Source organism: Harpia harpyja, chromosome 4 (assembly GCF_026419915.1).
Source record: "Harpia harpyja isolate bHarHar1 chromosome 4, bHarHar1 primary haplotype, whole genome shotgun sequence".
Taxonomy (NCBI): domain Eukaryota; kingdom Metazoa; phylum Chordata; class Aves; order Accipitriformes; family Accipitridae; genus Harpia; species Harpia harpyja.
In genome coordinates, this window is record NC_068943.1 from 44,207,775 (window position 1) to 44,231,094 (window position 23,320).

Here is a 23,320-nt window from a genome sequence, read left to right on the forward strand (position 1 = left end):
AAAACCAGGACCAGATCCCACCGTGGTTCCTCGGGACCTTGGTTTTACATGAGGATCAAGCCAGACGGGGAATGAGGAACAAGAAGCCATTGAGAGCAAACCTAAGTTTCTTCCCATTGAATTTGACTCGGGGAAATAACACTATCTAAGGAAAAACGACCTTGTAAACCAGCAGGACCAAGTAATGCACCGCAAACACCTCCTGCTCCCCGAGAGCTAGGGAGAGGCGCGGAGCCTGGGCTGCCAGCTGTGAATCTACAAGCACCTTCTTCCCCTTGGGCTTAGGGGAGTCTGCGGGCAGGGCTGGGAGCAGCTCCGAGCTCCTCCGGAGGAGGTAACGGCAGGTGGCGGCACCGGTACGTCGAGCGACCCAGGGCTTCTCCGGGATAGGAAAGAAATCGCACTTGCAAATCTCAAGTGGATGTTTTCACAGCCTTAAAATAGGGTCAGCTGCCCCCAAGCAATCAGAGTGAAAAACACAGGAAGGGTGACTGGATGGAAAGAGAGTCCTTTCCTTAGTTGGCTAGCACGTCTGCTGGGCCTGGCCAAGGATGATGGATTGTTTCTTACCTATCTCTGGCCTGAAAACAAAAACAAAAAGCAAAACAAACTAAGAAACATATTGAGGGCGATGGAAAATGATCAAAGCTCTTCAGCTTGCTTGCGTAACCGATTTGTGGAAGGTGTTTCATAAACATTTCATAAGAAGGAGAATTATGAAGAAAACATCTCCCAACCTGCCTGCAATTACTGCACAAACTCTTCCTTACCAGTAGGAAGAAGGGGAGAAAAAAAACCTACATCTGTTTTGTAACTGATCTGTGAACTTTTGGCAAACATTCGGCTCATGAAAACATCCTGCAGACATACTGCAAAGCTGTAAAAAGCCAGCCTTACATGAGGAAGTTGGAAAGATTCACCTTAGCAGCTCTGATTTCACCGCATGGAAGGCCATACCCTTCCAACAGACAGGCCGACAGACCCACATTTGATTCAATGGACTGACAGCCGAATCCCATTGGTTGGGCAGGACTCTGGCTGCAGCCCTCCTCATATAAGCGCAGCTTCGGGTCACCGCTCACTGGTAATCTGAATTGGTCTTCCTCGTCTCTCAGACACCAAAGCAGGCAGCCTGAACGCTGCCCCAAGCCACCTCCTTTTGATGAGCACTTCTGATGTAATGTAAGCACCGCTCCGTCATCCTCTTTGCAAAGGTGGGACCCACCGACTGATTCAGCACCCAGAACCTCGGATGCTTTCCCCAAATCTAGATAAGCGATCTCCATATCCTGCCAGAGTGAGGCCGTTAAAGCCATGTCAGCCTTCTCCAGTACCACTTATTAGGCAGGAACTGTGGTCATTATTGTAAGATAGAAGACAATCATATTTGTTGTGTAGTTTCTATTTAGATGGTAACCTCTTTGAAACAGATATTTATCTGCCTTCGTATCTGGCTTATCTCATAGTCAGCAAATCACAACTGTTTAAGAGTTTGACTTACTCATATCCCTCCCTCCCCCCATTGTGGAGTGGTAAGGCTGTTTCACTGGATAGAAGAGGGTCAAGTGCACACAGACTTAAGAGGGTCTGAACCAGTTGCCCCTCGCTGGAAACAAACAGCATGGTTCTTCCAGGGCTGAATCACTCCCAAAGCGCTATTCAATACGACAGGGCTGTCTGAAGCTGCCCCAAAGTGATTTGCCTGAAGTCAAGGGAGGAAGTTTTATGATAGAAACAGGTACCAAAACTGGATCCGAGGCTATTGCAGTTAACTAAGACTTCCCACCTTCCAATGGCGTAAGTGTACTTCTCTGTGAATTACCTGCACACGTGGGCACCATAAAATAAAAAACACACTAATAATAAATTATAGCAATAACAATAATGGGCTTGCAATTACTATTTCCACATGTACTATCCTGCACGTACGGCAAGGCTTAACAGACACCCAGGAAGAAAGCAGAAAACCCTTATGTCAATGCAACGATATTCACCCTATAACATTTGATATCCTTTCACACTGAAGGGTGGGATTTTTCAGAGGCTGTCAGCATGACGAAAGGGGAGTTAATCCCACGCTGAAAGCCTAACAGACTACATCGTAAAACTCAGCAATGACAGCACACTGAAAAATTAAAAAGTAGTCCCTAACCTCAACACACCTGCATCACAGCTACATGAGGCCTTTGAGTTTATTAATTGAGGCCTGATCTGATATGCTTTATCCTCTGAGCTTCAGCTCAGGATGTTGTGCCTTAGCTGTAGTAAAAATGGGCGTGGGAAATCAAAACTTTAAGAATAACTGAGCTGCATGCTTCAGAAAAGAAAACAAACAGAACCACACTCAGCTTTGCATTCACAGGCTTTCTGATACAGCACATCCCTAGCATTTTTGCTTTTAAACAAAGAACAGGAAAAAGAAAGAAGTCACTCCTCTCCTCTGTGCTGAATGATAAACCTCAAAATGATCACGTGTAGCACAGGAGGCTTCAAAAGTAGGCGCTGGGCAAGAGAGTGGAGAACCAAAATGAGAGGTGGGAAGAGCACCTGCCCTGAATGGCCACGCTTATATCAGCGCCTGCTCAGGGAGGCACGTCCTGATGAAGGGCTGCTCTTCACATTAGATACTGCAGCCTCTGCAAGAGCTTCAGGAGCACAGAAGCTAGCTAGTGCTTTCGGAAGGTGATCTGTGCTCAGGGAGCACAGAACCGGCAAAAAGATACTGAAAAGCAACCACTTATAGCATTTTCACTCTTACTGTTTGTTGGTACTCAGGCGTGTGGCACCTTCTCTGCCAAGGCGTGTGGACATGCCAAATTGGAAGTATTTAAAAAAAGGGGAGGGGAAGATGCCATTTTCTTGGTCAGAATGGTGAGAACCTCCAAATGAAGCACAGAAAACAATTTCACCACCATTAAGGCTGTGATTTCTCTCATGTCTCCATTCCAGGACTCTCCCTGACCCTTCCTCCCTAGCCATCCTCAGCCCAGAGGTCCCACCCTTCTGCCCCAACCTTCTCATGCATCGCAGCACTGCTCCCTGCATCTCTCTCAATTTCACTTGCCCAACTTCCAAAGCTCTCCAGAGCTCCACCTCTGCTTACACCTTTGTGCTTATCTTCTCTGCTCCCACCCTGGGCTGCATCCCTGCCCCTTTCCTTATCAATCCGATTTCACACACACCAGGCTTCATGGCTTCTCCCATGCCCTCTTGCATGCTCACACAGGTTCCCTGGAGCCTAATCATGCTCCTGTTGAAGTCAGCAGTAAAGCTGCCTTATTGGGCTTTTGTGGGGCTAGAACCAGACCCTTAACTGTTTGCCAAATTCCCTGCATGAAAAATTTCCCCTTTCCATGGATCTCTTGTTTAGGGGAGCAAACTGTGATTGTTCTGGATTCTCCATGCCCTCTGGCTGCCAACCGGTCACAAACCATCTAAATACCTGGCACTGCTTCCCTGCTGTACAGTAGCGATGTCCCCGGATCAGTCATCCACAAGGAGGGCAGAGCAGTGTCCACCTAGTGAGTCATGGCACTGGTAGCCCTCAGTAGCAAGGCACTTTCCAGCACATCCCACATTTGAAAGGAATTAACTTGGAATCAGACAGCTCCCATGACTGGGGCTGGCTCCATCCCAGCTCCGCAGGTTTCTCTGATTGGTTCACGGTAGTTTTGGCACTGGTTGCTGCGCCCCAGGGAACTGGGACACAAGAAGAGCAGCTAGAGGGATTGCATTAAATACACACAAGTAATATAATTAAAAAAGAAAGGGAGAGTGAGAAAGATCAACTTTGCTGGAGAGTATCACACAGTTTTTCATTTTGGGTGGAGGCAATCGAGTCTAGTGATTGAGGGGAAGAGGGAGCTCAGAGCCACTTCTCTGCTCCCAACTCAGTGGCTCTGGGCAACTTCGATGCGTTGGGGAAGAAGGGCAAGAGGGTTCCTTGCTAGAATAAACCCGAAGTCTGACTCCTAAGGGGCTGAGCAGCCCCGGTTCAGCCCACTGTTTTCACATGGAGCGCTAGCAGATCAGCACCTCTGGGAAGATAGAAAGTGCACTCTGATGTCAGGCTTCCAAAATTAGAGGCCTTGCTTGAAACCCCATCGCCTTCACCTTTTTATGCTATGACTTGCCCTTCTGCAAAATGGGTGTAGGGCCCCACCCTTGCTGGGTGGTGCAGGCTTTTGATTGAATTCTTGGAGCTCACCAGATGAAAGGCCTTCAAGAATTCTGAGTCCTCTCCTTATTACGGATGAGCCATTCTCTAGTAGGCAAAAGAGTCATATCCATGCACAGCAGTTCGTGCAACTCACCGCTTAAAAGGTGCCGGGCAACCTAAATAGTGGTTCGACAGTGACAACCATGCCTTGAGCTTAGTTTCTATTGTGGAAACAATCGTTATGTCCCTTTAGACAGGTCCATGAAACTAGGGCTTGTCACCTATGAGCCTAGAAAATATTTCCCAAAGGATGATAGGAGCCCAGTTGGAGCAGGGAATTTGCACGAAGCCCTATCTGTTTCTCCCTCATCTCTAAGACAGCTTTGAAACAGCTGTACAAGATATATTGCCAGTGGACCAAGGCAACAAGCGTAGGAAATACCTTATAAATATATGTTGCTCTTTAGAAGCCTGGAGCGGGAAAGCAGGAGTTTGTGAATGGACTGCAGCTGGATCTTAAGGAACAGATACAATCCAGCCAATTCTGAAGCGATGCTGGGTTGTTGTCAATTGTTATTGACTCATAAAATTAATTCAGTTGTTTCAGTCCACCTCTTGAGAAAAAATTCAAAGAGGCCAAATCCTTCCTCCTACTTCCATCTCCCTTTCCCTCATAAGCTTCCCCAGAGACTCACTGGCCTGTTTCAGAGTTCATTCCCAACAATCTCATCTGAGGGCCTCTGCAAGGCGCCAGAAGAAAACTAGCTTGAAGAAGAGGTTCCTCTACATATCTGTCCTAAGCAAAACAGTGCCATATATAGAAACAGAGGACTTTCCCTCAAGCCAGGGCTTTCTCTGATGCTTTCCCAAAGGGCTGCATTTCAATGAAGAACCAGTGCACACATACAAATTTATGCAATCAGCCTATCCCTAGGACAGAGCAAGGAAACTTCAAAAGGGAAAGGCCAAAGTAGTATTCAGCTTAGATCCGGTGTCAGTCAAGGCAGATACGGACAGCTGGGCTGATTTCCAGTTAGTGAAGGCTCAAGAGATGAAAAGCAGATGCAAGACTTAGGCTGATACCCTGGGGCAATGCAGAGAAGAAGAGAGAGTGAAATCTGAATTGATCCCCAGAGGGGAGAAGGAAGCAGGATGTGAACCTCCCCTTGAGAGGACGGCAAAACAGGACTGGGATGGAAATCTGGAGGGCAGACTGAAACCTGAACTACCCATGGGGAAAAGCCAAGCAGGAACAGAAATGACATATAGGGAACACATGAGATTAGGGGGAGGTGGGAACACAAAGTGGAATGAAAAACTATGAGAGACATCCCTGGGGGGAGGGAAGCCATGATTGAGCAAAATTAAATCTGCAGGGAGTTTTGCATCCCAGATATTAATAACAAACTACCTAGTAAGCTAGGCCCTTCTTTCCACCTTCAAAAGGATGGAGGGGAGGAAGAACTTGTCTGTGGTTGAGCACAAGACTATGAATCAGAGAATCGGAGTCCGTATCCCAGCTCTGCCAGGGAGCAGGTCCCTGGATTACAATTCACCTCAATGTCCACAGGCAACTGTCCTATAAAGCATCCACTGATTTCAACTGCAATCACGGTGCTCAGCATCTTTGGGAAAAGCCAGGTAGTCAGTCTGTGTCTGCCTCACCTGTAAGACAGGGTTAAACACCTCCCTACCTTCCAAAGGCACCGGGATGCTAAATTCATTAGCAAAGTACCTTCAGACGTGTGGGTGGAAAGTACCAAACAAGGTCAGAGTGTTATTAATGGCACTGAAAAAGAGCCACCAGTGATTTTAGATCTCAGATGCAGTTTGCCCACTTTAATTTCTCACATCACGTGTCTACAGGACATCAGCTGTGAAGACCTGAGACAACTCACTCTATTACCTCAAAACAACTGTTGAAAACCCGACATAAACCTTCAAAAATTAAAGTTCTCTTGGACAATGACTCTGTCAGATATGAACAGGGCAGGGAGATGAATTAGATAAGGAGGTCCTGAGGGAGGGGAACCCCTGTGGCACCTCTTGTAGAGAGCAGGGCAGTAACACACAAGATCCCTCACCTGGTTTTGGAAGGGAGGAATTTTTCAATGGACCCTGTCCCTCACCGCTCTTTCATGATATACTACCAGACACACTCAACTGGCCAAAAAAGTCTACTCAGGTCATACTGACTGGGAATCTTAAGCAGCTCAATTATTTAATGCTGACTGACCACTGGAAGAGAGGGATTTTGAAACGTGTCCCTTACAGTCATGTGCAACAGTCAAAACAGCCATGTGTGCAACCTGATGTGCAAATGTAAGTGCTGAGCTAATGTGCATATGAAATACGAGGCCACTTCAATTGCATATCTTATTTCCTTATTTTGTTCTGGATGCTTCCCTTTATGTTCTGAAGATCTCTCCTGCCCCAGCAATACATCTCCAAGCTACCTCCTTTTCCGAGGTAAATCCATCCCAAGATCCTATTTCTAAGAAGCCTGTTGGAAAGAAATATATATCTTTATTATACCCCCTGATTGGTGTAAACCAAAGAAAATTAAGTAATAGCAGTAAAGAACGAACAGGAAAATTCAAGCTGTGCTGAGCCCTGGGCTGCTCGAGTACACTAGTGCCTGCTTGTCTGTCTTAAATATTGTAAAGTCTCACGGCAGGATCACTTTTACGTTGATACAAATAACAAACCTGTCATTATCATTAAACAAATGACAGCCTGTCTGCAAGGGTTAGAGCCTTCTGCTGGAATGAAACTGCATGACATATTTGGATACAGAGCACATGCAGATCCTACTAGAGCACATGCAGATCCTGCTAAGCCTTTCCTGGCTGGTAACATACAACCTTTTTTCCTTTCCTAAGCACTAGTAACATATAACCATTCAGCTTTATTTCAAAAGAGGCATATTCTCTCCCAGCACTGGAGTGCAGCTCAGTGCTTGAGAGCATGAAGGGGCTTGGAGAGGACCTCTCATTCCCTCCTCTGGAAGGAGAGGAGATCTGAGCCTTCATTCCTCCCTGGCACTCAGAGACTGCATTGATACAAGTACCAACAGATGACATGGTCCTACGCATCACTTTCCTGATGGAAAAGAAATCAGCGATTCAGCATCTGTGTATTTTCCTCCTCCAGCTGCAGATCGACGCACAGCACTATGTGCTGGGCTACAACACTCACACCATGCACACAAGCCCTGTTGTCTCCCCAAAACATCAGCTCCATGTGTGTATTCCAGAAGGCAGTGTTATCTCAGGGGTTAACTCCAGACACAGGGTGAATTACCTGGCTGTCTAGAACAGCTCTCTTCAGAGCCGTCCACAAAAACAAACAATGCAGTATTTCCTTAAAAGCTGAACGCTGCGTGTACCAATGGAGAAATAAACCAAACAAGACCTGGTAAGACCACAGCAGCATCACCCGATGAGGATCACCACATTACAGCGAGGTAAAGTTCTGATTTCAACACTTTCGGTCAGACCTTTTCCTGGTCCCACTCAATGCCCTTTCATGGCAAGACTCTCAAGCCACATATGCCGAGTTACTCAGTTCTGTCCCTGACACACTTTGGATACAATCCCAAACCATCAAGAAGCAGATGTCCCTATCCAGGTTGCCAGCACTGAAGGTGAAAGTTTATTACTGTCTCTTTGCATTTCCCTTGATATAAACAGGAAACAACCAGCATTAGATTCACTAAATAAAAAGCCAAACCAGATAGGCAAGGCAGAAGATGCTTCTTTTTCCATACACACCCTTTTCCCTCTCATTCACATACAAATTACTGTTGCATCCAGGTGGGAGGAGAGTTTGAAGAGGGGAGGGGGGAAGAAATGTTTGCCAAATAGGTTGAGGGATCAGAAGGCAGCTTTCTCATAAAGTGCAGGGCTGACCCACAAACTGCGAGAAAACCTCAAACTCCGCAAGAGTTTCCCTCCTCCCCATTTTCAGGGTGAGAGCAGCCACAGCAGGGAATTGGTAGGCAAGCAAGGGGTCTAACAAGGTCATTCCACCCTTCTCTTCCCGCCTGGAGCATAACATGGGAGGGAAACAGACCTGAAATGTAGGCCATCTACAAAGACTGGGGGAGAGGCTTAAATGATGTGAGATTTATGATCTTCAAAGTGATTAGCGCCCAGCACTCCAAATAAAGTCAAAGAGAGCTCAGCAGCTCTTGCATTCAGTTTGGAGTTGGGTTTCAAATCATACTTCTCTGGCTTCAGTTTGAAAACTTGAATTGCAAGGTAACAAAAAAAAAAAAGCCACCCAAAACCAACCTCAAACCCCAAACCAAAATTAAAAAACCCACCAACCTCCACCCCTAATGAAAGAGCTCAGCACTTGATTTTACATGAAAACACTTTGATATTTCCATATCTCCCTTCTTCCTTTTTCTTGTCATTTGAAATCTATTTGCTGAATTGAAGATGAATTCACCAATAACTGAGGTCAACCTGAAATGTGAGTGCATAACCCGTGTGCATTTGGGCTCATGTGCATTTAAAATAATAATAACAATAACTATAATGGCTCAAGTTTACACATGGCCTTGAGAGGGCCAAGAGAGGGAGACAAAGAGCCATTTGCGCACCCCTATGTCCACTCACATGGACTGTTATAAACCCATCCCCGACATCACTGCAAAACCCCTTCTGCGGATACTATCTATGTTCTGGGGAATCGGTCTAGATTAAAAAAAAAAAAAATTAAAATTAAAATGAGCTTGTTCACAGGCTTTTGCTTTTCAAACCTTGATAAGTCCCCAGTCAGATCTGCTAGTCGGTTACACAGAAGTGCTGGCGCAAATGAAAAGGATTTTGTGGTACCCCTTTGGTGGAAGGAGAAAAACAGAAGTGGGAAGTGAATGCTACAGAAGGCTGTCATAAAATCACAATCTCTTTTTGGGAGGAGGACATTTCTATCAAGCAGACTCTGGCCCAAATCCTACTGACTGCAAGGCTGTCTGCCCCCACAACTTTACCGGCATCCACTCATTCAGGGGCATGCAGAAAACTAGGACCTTAAAGATAATGGCTCAAATCATCAGTGGGTGTAAATCAGCACTGCTTCACCACAGTCAATAACGTTTCCTTGATTAACCTCAGCCCAGCTTCCAGTTCTAACATCTTTGTGGTGTTGCCATAGGAAAAGTTTGCAACATGTAATGATCTTGTACTTTCATAGCTTATTTCTATCTTGAGGGAATTTTCTTTTATCACTAGTTATAAGCAGATTGGATTCTTCTCTTGGCGTGTAGAAAGCCTGTGCTTTGGGCTCTGCAATCCACAGAGCTGGAGACACAAGACTTTTTGTTTTCAGCTGGGTATTCCAAAAACCTGGAAGATGGCTGAACGTGTTAAGACACCTTTGATAGGAAGTTACGACCCACCCAAAACCATAGCAGCCAAACCAACCAAACAAACAGCAGCTTGCTGACATCTGTCAGACAAGAGCCACCAAGGCAAGCTTGAAGGACAGAAAAGTCATGGCAAGAAAATTCAGCTGCCCACCTGCTGCTAGCAGGAAGCCTTTGCAAAGGATTGCAACCCTTGAACTCAGGGAACGCATGGTTGGAATCAAGTAGGCTGCTGTACTGTTAACAGTGCCAACATCTGCTTCAAATGCTAGTGACAGCCCGTGGAGTTACAGCCCCTTTTGCTTTCCTTGCTCCAGCTCCCCAGCCAACCCGTGGAGTTCTGCAGCAGATCAGTGGGTTAGCTCTCTAGATGTCCTCTTTTTCTTTACAAGGTCTGAGTCCAGCTCCACTGATGGCTCCACAGGATTCCTTAGCTCTGGACTCAGAGAGCATTTTCTCATGTGTCTGCACAGATTCAAAATCTATATGCTCTGGAGGGCTGTCAGCTTCCTCCCCTTGCAATTCTAATGTGAGATTCAGGGATTTATTAGAGCCACATATGAAAATCTCCAGGCACTCAGTGAGACGGGGGTTGCTTTTAGCTGTATGAAGCAGGAGGATAACAGCAAACACAGCAAAGACAACGGTCTCTCACATGTTCATTTGCAATTAGGGCTTGCTTGCCTTGCAAGAATCACTTGCTTTTATCTGCTGTCCCTTTCCCCACTGTCTTGCAAAGAGGAATCTGCCGTTGTAGGCAGGCCTGGTCTTGACCTACGCACTCCAAGACCTCAAACCACCTCATCTTCAGTCCTTGCTGATACTCCTGTGAGTCAGCCCCGTGCTCTTAGACTTGCATACCACAGTGCTTTCAGAGCCAGTGTCACAAGCAGTAGAAATGCATGGGGCTTTGGGGCGGGATTTGCACATTTACCAGTGTAACTGAGGTCCCTTTTGTTTCTAAATGACAATGGAAAAAAATTAAAAAGCCAGAAAAAGCCTCAAGCAAATGGTGATTTCAAGAAACTCTATAATTAACTGAACTTCTATAAAGTAGGAAGGCCTGGAAACCAGAAGTTTAATCTGTCATTCTATCCCACAAGGGGAACTGGGAGGACTTATGTGGTCTGTTTAATGGTAGCTTCTGACCTAACAGTTTTTATCTCTTAGCAGTAGCTGCCTGGGACTCAGCAAGATGAGCAATTAAAAAACAGCAATTCAAGAAAGCAGGAGAATACCTGGTAACCCAGGGAGCGTCTTACCTGCCTGTTAAAGTCCAGCCCATTCTGTTCATTTCCTACAATGAAACAAGCAGAAAAATATCTCAGTATTAATGACAGTCAGCATTGATACAAACTTTCCAGAACTTAGAACACACATAACCAAAGACACGCTGCTAGCCCAGCTTAGTTTACCTTAAGAGCAAGGAGAGGAGGAAGAAGGTGGAATCAACGTGAATGCAGCAATGGAAGTACGAAGGCAGCTTTTGCAACATTTGGTGGTATCAGCCTTTGCTGAAGTATAAGAGAAGTGCTTCTGCCTGGGAGACAGCTGGCCAAGCAGCAAGGGTGGGGGAAAGCTCACCGACTGAAAGGGAGATTCCAGCAGAGGTGAGCTGGAGGACGTTACAAATCTCCAGGGAAATCCAGGGCCAAGGCACTGTACATAAGGCAAGAACTAACTGTGGGAGAGGCTAGCAAACAGGTGGCCAAGGCTGTAAACCAGGGATCTTCAGGAACCCGTGTGGCACTGAGTAATTACGGGATATCTAAAGGAACAGAGGGTGCTGTGGGGTTGTGCTCAAGAGGCGTCTCCTTGATTCCAGAAGAGATTGGCAGGCACAGGGGGAAAAATCAGACAGGTTTCAGCCTGAAGGTACCGCACAGGCCCTCACTCATTCCCCTTTGATGATAAACATTCCCCCCCCTCCATCACACCTGCCAAATTCATCAAGAACATCACAGAGGAAAGGTTGTACGCTCCACAGATATGAATGCTTTAAGGGATTCCACGAAGCCTCTTTAGTTGCAAAGGCAACCCCAAGAAACCCCTTCCCTTTGCAATCCATCCCCTAAGTCATTCTCTTCCAGACCAACTGAGTTTGTGATAAACAGTCTTAAATTGTTCACATCCCACTGGCACAAGCCCCCAGGGCCTCCTCCTCCTGTTTTTTCCAGTATAACATTCCCCATAAAGCATAGCCCATGCCCTGTAATCTGATCAAGCTTCAACACATCATGTTTTTCAGTAGTTCGTGTCTCTTGCAAAAAGTTGGAAAGCAGTTAAGAGAGGCTGTGCAGGCAAGAGTGCAAATCCAACTCTCCCATTGACTTGCTTTCTTCAACTGAACAAGCCTCTACCCTAATCTAGCACGCAGTTTTTCAACTTGCACTATACACATAATATTCCCAGGTGAATCAGCATGGTTCTTTGAGGTCCTCAGGGGGAGCATGCTTGGTACAATTATTCATAGATGGCAAAATATTTTAGAGTCAACAATAACAATTCCATGGCACCCTGTTCTCTGCTATCTAGAAACAACTCTGGAGATTTAATCTGCAACATGTTAACAGCATTGGCTGTGGAAACTGAGCTGCCTTTGTTGCTCTTGTTAGGCTGAGCTGTAGGTTTTCGCTATCAAAAAATACAAGAGCACTATTTCATAGCAGAACAAGCTGTTGCCCCCCCCCCCGAATCTCCTCCATCTTCTCACCATCTGCAACTCAACCTAGATCCAGCTCTGCACCTTCTCCCCAAGCCTGTCTGCGTTTCTGCTGTGCTACAGCCTGCCCTCACTTCCTGTCTTCCTCCCGACCTGCTTCTCAAAGCTTTTTCTCTTCCCAATCTCAGGTCTTTATCTTCTTCTGTGTAATTCCCTACTCTGCTACAACCTCCAACCTGCCACGCGCTTCCATGCTCCTGCGCCTCTCACTGTAACCATCTGCTCCCTGACCACCTCTCTCCAGCTGCTCCTGCCCGAGGAATTTGTTCATTCATTGCGTTCCAGCTCTACGCCCCAAGAGCCAACAACTGCACATATAACGATGGGAATGCTGATAGTGTTAATAGATGATTGCAATCAGTATCCACACACCTGAGCAGGACTGTGTGAGGATCTTCAAGGCCTGCAGTTTCTACCTTTGAAACCCATAGGGGGTTGATGCAATCTAAAGGCAGTAGCTAAAGGGAAGAAAGGCAAGGAGGAGAGAAGGAGGAAATAAAGTTCCTAGTTGCTAAAATAGAACAGGAAGGAAAAGGTAATCTTCTGGTTTCTTGGATACAAGAGTTTCGCTCACGTTCAAATGCAGCATGTTGATGAGGCAAGATTCAAAGACCTTGAGGGAAATCCCTAGGTCCAAGTGATGACGGCTCTGAGTCACTATCATACACCCCAAAACTTGGAACTTGAGATGCAGAGCTGGAACGGAGTTTCACTTCACATTGCTACCACGAGGCCCAAGTTCTCCAATATATTCTTTCTTCCTCTTCCAAGCTTCCCATCTCTTTTTTCCTCGCTTCACAAGTGTGTGCAGCTGACAGACTTCTACCTTTCGTTTTCCCTTCCTCTCCTACAAGGCCAGACACAGCTTCCTCCAAGTCCTACCCTCTGCTCTCTTGCATGTCCCACTGCAGGTCGACAGGGGTAAGCAGGAGCACATCAGCCAGGTATTCTGTGACAGTAGAACATACTGCAAATATGCATGGAGATTGACACTAACTCAGTCGTAGCTTGGGCGTCTAAGTCTGAGATAACTGCCCCAGGCTGTCTCGGTAGACAGCGAGGAGAAATAGGCACCTCCAGAGGCCATTCATCTGACCTATCTTAGACGCCTATCTCAAGTTGAGATGAATGGCCCTCTGGAGATGACTATTTCTCTTTATTGACTACAAAGGGACCCAGGGGCAACTACTTCAGACTTAGATGTCCAATAGTGAGACATTTAAAACTGGGCGAGGTGATTTCTACTCCCAGTGGTTATGTAAATGGGAGCTGGATACATAAATCTCTTCATTTCAGCAGGACCAGTGAGTGTTTGTGCACAGATTTATTTGCAAATAAATCTTGTCTTTTTCTATTCCAGTAAAAGCTTGTGTTTCAGTGAAATTAGAATTATTCCAGCTGCAAGCTAAGGTTTGGGTGTGATGGGGATAACAACTCTCCTCTTTCAGTTAAATCAGTAATTTTCCTACAAATATTTTAAAAATAGACTCAGTTTCCTTCCAGTTTCTATCAACATCAGGACTCACACTGAAGTAGTCATTTCTCTCCTTAAAGGAACGGGCTGTTCAAACAACGAGGATCTGTACTTAAGATTTAATCTTTTCTAGCTCCAGGAGATAAAAAGAAAGAAAAGTGTAAGTGGCAGCAGATTCTCAGCTGCCGTAAACTGCCAGAACTCCACTAATTTTGCTGGAGCTTCACACCAGCCAACAACTTGCCTCTTGCTACACCAGCCAGACAGAATGTGATCCAAAGTCTCCAGCGTCTGCTAGACACAGTCCTCCCCTCCTTAAATTGCATCAAACTGGGGAAGCCCTGGGATTTAAATGGAGAAAGATTGCTTTGAGCCCCTTGCTCTACGGTTCCCAGGAGCCTCCCCATCAAACAAGCCTTCATTCCCCTCTTTATGGGTGTTCTGGACAGGGGGGAAAAGGCAGCGATAAGCTCAGCTGGCTCCCCGCAGCACAGCAGACAAGGACTACGCTGCTCTCCTTGGTTCACCTGGCAGCTGTTTTGCATAGCACTGGCATCAGATCTGGTGCGAGTTTGCCTGGGGAAGTTTCTCTGGGGATGGGAGCAGCAGAACAGTTCCGGACGGCTTCCCCCCACCCGCTGCTGTTGCCCCCACCTGGAACGCAGCATTTGCTCTGAAAACCAAAGACAAGCACTCTATCAGAACCGACACAATTCCTACTGGAGGCCGCCGAGCCAGTCCAGCACTAGACGATAAAAGCACCGTAATGGGAGAAAAGTAAAATCAAGATTGCAGTGCGCCTTCATCTTCACAAGGCAAACACACGCAGCAACATGCAGATGTCACCTACGGCGAGTTACAGCCACCCTGGCCTTTCACCCAATGACAAAAACAGGGCTGCAACCAGAAAGCTAGCTAACCTTATCCCCCTTCCCACCCAACTACACACTTAACTCACCTCACAGTTTGATCTCAGCTGCACAGAAGGGACAGGGAATTAGAAGGTGATTTCAATCTTTAACAGGTGTTGGGGAATTCCCACAGGGAATCAATTTTCTGCCGCGTTTGGGAGGGAAATTCAGAACAGCTGAATGGCAATGGGGGAACAGTGCCAGGCAGACACCAGGCAGGGGATTCAGCTGCCTGGGCTTAGATGTCTAACTTTTAGGTGTCTAATTCTGAGCCAATTGCTCTAGGCTCCCTTTACAGCTACAGAGAGGAAGCAGGCGCTTCCAGAGGGCAATTCATCTCACCCCCGAGATAGACGGCAGAGAGATGAATCACCTTCTGGAGATACCTATTTTCATCATTGACTGTACAAGGAGCCTGGGGTGAGTAGGTCAGACTTCATCCTCAAAGTACTGAATATCTAAAATTAAGATTAATCTCACCTATCTTGAAGATTTTAACACTCCGGCTGATAAAGCACAATGCCATTAGAGATTGACAAAGCAGGCCAGATGCAGAGTGCCCTTCAACGTACATTTTCTAGAAGCTGAGAAATTAACTTGTTCACATTAGCTGAGACGAGAATCAAATCTCTCACCTCAAACAACATGTGAAGTTAAGATTGCCCAAGAGCAGGTAAAGAAAAGAGTGGCAACAATTATTATAACCATAAACAATACTTGACCCACATGCTGTAAATGAAGTAAAATGCTCACCTGCACTGAGAAGGATGTGGTTCTATTAAGCAAAAAAAGATATTCAGCATCAAATATACTCCTCAGGATTGAGGATGCAAGCAAATACCAGGTCATAGCCCTTAACGCTACTGTTCGCAGCAGCCAGACCAGTGACTTCTCCAGAACAAGCAGGAAAAGCCCCGGGTGGTAGGATCTCACTTAAATGACCTTCTCTCCATTTTAGTGGCTACCCCTGATTCCCTCCAGCTGTGTCCAGTGGCACTGGGGAGCAGAAACTGAAGCTGAGCAGACATCAGTCAGTGTCCTAGATCCTTATGTGCCCTGCTGGGATGCTTGCTGTTGCCAAGGCTTACTTTGAGAAGTGCTTTTTAAAGAGAGCAGGGGAAAGTGTCAACAGGATGGGGAGTTTCGAGGCAGCCAGATAGGGCTGCAGTTTTCATGTTAACTGTTTGCTCTAAAGACACAAACAGACCAAACCGGGGCATCAGAGCATCTCCATGGGAAAGTTAAGACTGGTTAGCAAGAAAAGTGAATCTGTGCTGACTCAGTCAGACGGCTACAGACTCCAGGGGAAGCTTTCACTGAAGATTCAAGTGTTTCGTTTGGGTGGAAACCCCTGGGTTATAAAAATGCCTTTCCTTTGTCAACAATGCCTCAAAGAAATCCCATCTTCTAGTCCCACTGCAGCTCTGAGTGCAATATACCCTTCGTGTAGGGCAGGGTGCAGGGGGGAGAAAGCAGGACAGCGAGTGTGGGAGACTCGGGCAGTTTCCAGAAGGAAACCCGAGGGCAGCAGTTGTTCCCACGGAAAACATTTCACCTGCAGGTGCTGGGAGAGGGCAAGTCTCTTCTCTTAGACCAGAGGCAAGAGGCAGATCAGACCAGCTCTTCCTTTGCCCCTCTAATTCAAGTCAAACCAGCCTTTTGTTCCCCTTTCCCCTCCCCATCCTTTTTTATCCTCTTCCATAATGGGATGTTTAAGAAAAAAAAATAAAATAACCCAACCTCAAACCCTAATCACCTTCATTTGAATTTCAAATATCCCCCTCCTGGCCTCCCCCACGCCCCAACTGACTCGGAGCTGGGAATATGGAAATTTCTCCTGCTTGCCTTAAATGTGGCTGTGCTATGAAAATCATCAGCCTTATGCAAATCCTGAGCAGGCCCAATTGCCATAGCAACCAGCTGTTTCCAGCCCGACTGCTGCTGCTTTCATTTTTTCAGGACTTGTCCTGGGGCTGTGCATGGCTGCAGGGGGAAGAGACAAGAGAAATCCTGGAGGCTTTGAGGAAAGTTTCACGAGGGAGAGCTAGCCTTGGAGAGCAAAGGCGTAGCCAAGGACTAGGCTCAGCACGGGGCTGGGGAAGGCCAAGTTTCCTCAAAAGACTTTGGCCTGGCAGTCTGTTTCCAGCCCGATCTGAAGCAGTAACAACAAAAGGCAAAAGAAAAAAGCTCAGATTGTGCAGCCCTCAGCTTGCCTGCTGAGCGCAGCAAGGAGTGCCCCTGTGCACCAGGCAGCACTGCCTGAGCACCCACCAACTCATCTCACACAAGCGATTGCACTGCTCAGTCTGACATCCCTTGCTTCTCCAAATTTCCTTTTGCCTGAGTTAGAAGCTGGCACAGGGGTCAGAGCCTCCATACCCCGTTCCAGCTTGAGCCATCATGTTTAAAAGAGACCCTACCCTGACACCTGCGATTGGAATACGATAAAACAGCCGTCCCAGAGCCCATTGTGCCCAGAGTTGTACCCATCCGTGGGGAGAGCAGCACCTGCATCAAACAGCTTACACCCTGGCAAAAAGTTGGGAGAAGAGATCGGGACCCTCACTTTGGAGCTGAGGAACAGAGATAGACTTTATTAAGTTTGTACAGGGAGTGTGTGGCAGAGAGGCAGACTGAGACATGGTCTCTGTTTTTCCATCTGCCCTGATACAGATTTAATGCAAAATGCACTGACATAGAAGCCAGGGTACTGGGAGGAGTTTTTGCTTGGGTGGAAGTTTTGGTGTCCAGTTTCAGAGCTGCCCTTGCTTTCTCTCCTCCACTGCCAGGGGACCTTAGGTGTCTTGTGGCAGCAGTGGAGGAAGGTGTCTCACGCTGACATCCTTCGACAGGCACAAGCTGGCTGAAGTTGAGGATGCAGGGGGAGAAGAACGACAGTCACAGGAGTGTCTTCTCAAAAGAGACACTTTGCAAGACCATAGAAGCAGATGTATCATAGCTCCTTCGCACTTTCCTTTTCTTGGGATTTAAAGGAAAGGGTCTTTCTTACCCTCAGAGAGAGAGGAGACCTGCTTTATTGCTTCCTAATGCACGCAGATAGGTTACCCAAGCTGTGAGGGTTAGATAACCCTGCTACCATTGCCACCAGAGTCAGAAGCAGGCCAAGAGCCCAGCTTTCTGGCTCCACGTGCCCTCCCCATGAAACTGCGCTCCTCTACCTGGCTGCTCCTCTTCCAGATCCCAGACCCGACCCAGCTGGGCGAAGCTGCCGGGTCAGCCAACCACCACCGTCCCAGGGAGCGATACCAGCTGCTCCGGAGGCAGCGATAATGCTGTAGGGCTGTCCTATATTGCACCCACATGTACACACCCCAGCTCCTCTCCCCATGTACTGGGATGCCCATCGCGCACCCCGCCCTGGGCTCCTGGCAGGCTGGCCAGTTCCCCGTGTTACAGGGTGGGGAGGGAAGATGTTCGGAGCGCCTGCAGCTATTCAGTTACCGATGGTTGTGTTTGAAGAGCTTCCCTATCGCCCTTTTGTTAAAGCTTTGGCTTCCCCCCCATAGCCTCAACAGATGAAATCAAAGGGAAGTAGCTTTGCTTGGTGTAACCTGTTTTGATCAAGCAGATAAACGGGGAACAAGTGTCTGACACAAACAAACAGACAGACAGAGGCAAGTCCCACCTCAGCATTTTGTTGCATCAGATACAGAGGGCTTAGATAAACCACAAGAAGGGGGAGATCTCTGCCTCTCGGCTTGAAGACCAGGGGCGACACTCTGCAGTGCCAAGCCCCCACAGTTCCCATAAAAAAATCAACCCAGAACTTGCTGGCATGGCTTTCATCTGTTTAAACAGATGAAAAGAGCTTACAGCCAAGCTTAAAACTCACGCTTGTCATTACCCCCCATGGAGTCAGCGGGACTGCCTGCGAGCCCAGCCGCAGCTGCCGCACGCCAGGCGTTAAACCACGCTGGCATCACACAGGAACAGGTAAAGAGGACCCTCAGACTGGAGGCATGACCCGGTGCTTGGACTGGGGCTGACCTACACAGCTCCTGGGCCATGGGGGAAAGCAGTCCAACCCACAGCCCTCGTGGAAGTAATTCGTGCCTATTCCACATACTCCTCACACGTGTACTGTGATAAAAAAGGCAGAGTTACAGTAAAGGGAGGCTTAAGATTCACAGGACTGGGCCATGTAGTTGATATTCCTTAGAAAGTTTTTTTTTCTAATCATAGCTTTTTGTAAAATGGTAAAATTTCACTACAAGCGGTAGACATGGCGGGGGGATAGAATCAAACAAACATGGGATTTTGGAGACCATCTTACTAAAAAGCTTTGAAGCGTTTCCTATGAAATTGGTGTGGATGAAAAAGAAAAAAAAAAAAAAAAAGCTTTGCTTTCCTAACCTCCCACGAAAGATGAACAATTTGACAATATTCTCAAAAAAGAAAAACCCCATGATTATTTTAAACACCTTCAAAGTAAAACAATGCCCCAAATTACCCTTTTTTTCCCCTCTAAGCCTAGAACTGGCAGAGATATGAAAGGATGAGATTAGGCTTCTGCTACTGACACTTCCCATCAGATCTTTAGGCATCAGTTTTAGATCAAGGGCTTGGTTTACAAAAGCATTTTGGCACTCAACTTCCTCCAGTATTTTTTTTTTTTTTTAATTCTTCTTGGAGCCGGTCTGCATCTTTTGGTGATGAAAGGCCTTTGTAAATATGCACCTAGAAGGATTTCCATTCTTTATAAGCTATAATATCTTCAGTTTGGTAACTGCCCTCTCCTTTGGGGGTAACGAGATTCCTGGGGAGCTGTGTGGATTGGTCCAATTCATTAGGAAATGGGTCTTCAATTAATGAGTCACTGGAAAACAGATTTTCCCACATGAAGCTAGTAAACAAAACACTAAACTATTAGCTGTTGCAGTAAATATTCTTCTAACAATGTATGTAAAGGAAAATAAAAACTTCCAGGGAAGAGCTTTGTTGTTTATAAACAGAATGGTCGGAAAGAGGGAAAAAACCCAAATGACAAAGATGCGTAGAGGTTTTAGGAAAAGCATTGAGGCAGACCCCTGGTCGTGACTGCCAGTCGGGCTGATGTGCCAGGTTACACCACCTGAAGTATAACATATAGAGCTGAGCAATAGCGTGTGATCCTGTCCCAGCCACCCTCTTCTCTGCGAGTCCTGCAAGGGACCAGGCAGCCCGCAGGAGGGGTTGTGGCTCTTTGCTAGTGTCCCCTAAGAAGCTCCTAACCCACTGCAGTGCCTCTCTTCCCAGCTGAGTCTGTTGTGGTGATTTCTGAAGATCCTGAACAGATCAACCAGTCACAGGGACTGCATTAGAAAAAAAGAATACTTTAAACAGGTTCCTTGTATCAGTCCGCAGGGAAGTGCCACTCTTTTGCAAATGAAGGAGATTTACTTGTTCTGATTTCCCTGCTTGATCTGAAGGCTCCTAGAGCAGAGCTAATGCTGCTGCAAACATTTTTGTTATTTTAAAACAAATTGACTTCACTTCTCTGCTTTCTTTTCTCAATTACCACTAGAAAGAGGTGCTACAGCTAGCACTAATAGCTGTCTGGGAAGCTTAAGCTGAAAAACATATTTTACCAAATCAACTGTGGTGCCAGCTTCTCGCCTATTTAACACTATTGACAACAACAGCAGCCGCCAGAGTCTCCCACTACATTTAGTAACAGCCAATACCAAAACCAAATAACTGCCCCCAATACAGCCTTCCCTAATCTTGATTCAACTGTGCTATCCATCATCTCTGTGTGCTAAGATGCATGAAACGTTTCAGGAGACTCTGGTTCCCAATATAAGGCCCTGTAACAGCTACCAGGGTTTTTTGAAAGAGCTTGGGAAGTTGAGGACATATTTGTTGCAAGGCGGCTTGGAAACATTTATCTCAAAAAACAACTTGGGGTCCTCTGAAAGCCCTGAGCAGAAGCTGACCTGACCAAAGTCAATCAGAGTTCATGGACATGAATAGAACCAGATTTTATCTCTAGCTTACATTATGTCAAATAACCCAGCTTAATAGCTAAAAGCACAGAGGATGTCTAGTCCTCAGTGTAAGGTGTAAATAAAGAGGTAGTTTTAGTCCCATTAAAACATGCCTAGAGTTCTCTGGCTTCACAAAGATCTCAGTTTTTCTAAGTTCTCTCAAATGACAGAAGTAAAAGAGAAACAGTAGAATCATTTCATGTAAAGTTCTAATCTGCTGTTTCACATATCCCCACCACCACCCCGCTTAGGGCTCTTCATTGCTCAAAGAACAATCATTCTTCTACATTGTCTCTACCAGTTTGGGTTTTACAAGGTTTTTATTTCTCAGTCTACAGATGAGCCTCAAGGTTTCTAATAATCTTAATTTTTTATACCTAGTGGGTGCTAAAAATATTTCTTATTGCTGTTTATTTGCCTAAAAAGGAATCTATGATATGAGCCTTTGTGAAATTACAGACCCAAGGTCTTGCATCTAAAGCCCACTGCAGGCAGTGGCAGTCAGAACTGATGCCAGAAAATACAAAACTAATTTTTCTGGTGTATATCACACCTTGTGGCAGTGCAGAAGTTGGTAGGTAACCTGGAAGAAATCAGTGCTAACACCAACACTATCATCTTCAAAGGATCACCCTGTACTTCAGCTTTCCATATTCAAGGAAAACTGGGGCTTCTAGCCACGGAGCAGCGAGAGTCTGAGCAGCCATCAGGTGGGAGTAGGGGACATGAGAAACCCAATCATGCTTCAAGATGAAGAGCAATAAATTTTTGCTGGAACTACCTAGCTGAATTTGATTATTCCTGTAGTTCCTCCCATTTTTCTACATATACACGGCCAAAAAAGGCTTAGTCCCCAGGGAGTTTTGTCTGAGGAAATGTTCCTGACACAAACCCTACGTAAAACGAAGAGTTGTTTGTGCTAAACTGAGCAGACCAAGACTATTTCAGTGGCATTATTCCTTTGGCAAGACATGAGCACATTTCCATGCTAAAACCGCAGAGGACGGGACGTTACTGAGACACACATTGATTCACTGCTGTTACAGAAGGATTTTGCATGCTGATCAAGATACGAACGCAATCCTAGCCCAGAGCGCATTCTTGATCAACTCCCAGGCTGGTTGGAAGAGCGCAATGTAGCAGCAACAGGAATCAAGCAAAGCATGGACAGAAACTTCCAGCACCCATGCCCCCCCCCCTTCTTTTCTTTCCCCTCCCTCCTTGGGCTTCCTCGCCTGCCCCCCACGTCCTGGACCCTCCTTACCTGGCTCCACCTGGTCAGGTTCATGCCGAGTATCTGTGGAATCTGCCGCATCACCGCTCATCTTGATCTCTGGAAAAGGAGGCACAACTGATTTTAATAACAGGTCACAGTCCCAGGCAACAGGCACATGTGGCTTCCACTAAACAGCACAAATGAATGTGTAATTATAATAAACCATCAGACTTTCAAATTTCTGATTCCTCAACATACAGTCACTAGAATATTCATCAGCTCCGAGGATGCACTTTCCCTCCTGTTGCTCTTTGTATCCCCCTCATTCCTTTCCCCCTCCCCAGTTTGCTGCTGTGTTCTCACCTTTTGCATCATTCCTCTCCGGCACAGAGGATGAGGGGTTGTTTAACCACTGGGAGCCCTACCAGCCTTGGTGGCCTCTCCCCCTGTGCTTTATGCAGGCTTCCCAAACCAGCTGGTGTGGCTCTCAGTTTGACACTGTCCTCCACCACACCCGTAGAGGCAGGGGATCCCTCCCAGCTTTCCCCTCCTCTCCCACATCCTTTCCTTGTCCCTTGAGATGGCTCAGCCGGGCCAGTGCTTGGTGCTGTACAAAGCACATGCTGGGAGGACTGGCCTCGGAAAGGCAGGCACGGAGCAAGATGCTCTCAGAGAGGCAAGGGGAGTCTCTCTTCTCCGCTTGCTCCCTGGCAAACTCAGCTTATTTCTCTCAATACATCTGATCCCTGTTTGCAAACTGTTTACCCTGCTCTCCCACATGCCCGTGCTCACACCCCTCACAAACCACGAAGAAGGTGCCTTGCTCCAAAGCACTGTCCCCAACCTAGGAGCAAGAAGAGCACTTTGCCATCAAGCTCCTGCTTATTTCCCCCCATCCTTATCAATGCCAGTAAATTTGTCATTTACCCTTGAAGTGATGGCTGCCACCACACCCGGGGCCACGTTCTCCTTCGGGGACAGCTGAAAGAAAAGGTGGGAATAGTCAACTTTACACTGGATTGCTCATCTCCTCCTTAAAAGAGGCAAAGTACACACCAGTGAAAGAAGGAAGAATATCTATTCAAATTCAGATGGACACCCCCTCACCCTCTTCTACTCTTTGCATGGGAATTTTAACTCTTTCCAGGCTAGTTGGGAAAAAAAAAAAATATTTTTTTATAAAGACCCAACTGATTTGCATGTGCTTTCTGCAGCCAATCCTGGCCACAGATGTCATCCGATTTGCATCGGGTAACAACAACAGCGTGGAAGCTGGGCCAGCATTTGCTGTGGTTTTGCTGGGGTAGAAAAGGCAGGTGGAAGCCTTCTTGAAGGCATCATGCAAACCTTTTCCTCTTTCCTATATATGCCTTGTATTATTTCCAAAAGGGTGAGAAGAATCTCATAGGGGTTTATACCTATTTCCCTCTATTACTCACACTAAAGCAGGCAGGCCTCTTTGTTCATTCAGGTTTTC

The 23,320-nt window shown here is 46.5% G+C and overlaps 1 protein-coding gene across 2 annotated transcripts in view; it reads right to left on the reverse strand.

Moving 5' to 3' along the window:
* The window catches only part of POU2F3 (POU class 2 homeobox 3), a 43,422-nt gene that overhangs the window by 15,968 nt on the left and 4,134 nt on the right, over positions 1-23,320 (reverse strand). For both annotated transcript variants that reach the window (XM_052786500.1, XM_052786499.1), the window contains exons 2-4: positions 22,771-22,824; positions 21,892-21,960; positions 10,796-10,830 (exon numbers count right to left, since the gene is read on the reverse strand). In XM_052786500.1, coding sequence (XP_052642460.1) covers positions 10,796-10,830; positions 21,892-21,960; positions 22,771-22,824 — 158 coding nt within the window. The remainder of the gene's footprint in view (positions 1-10,795; positions 10,831-21,891; positions 21,961-22,770; positions 22,825-23,320) is intronic.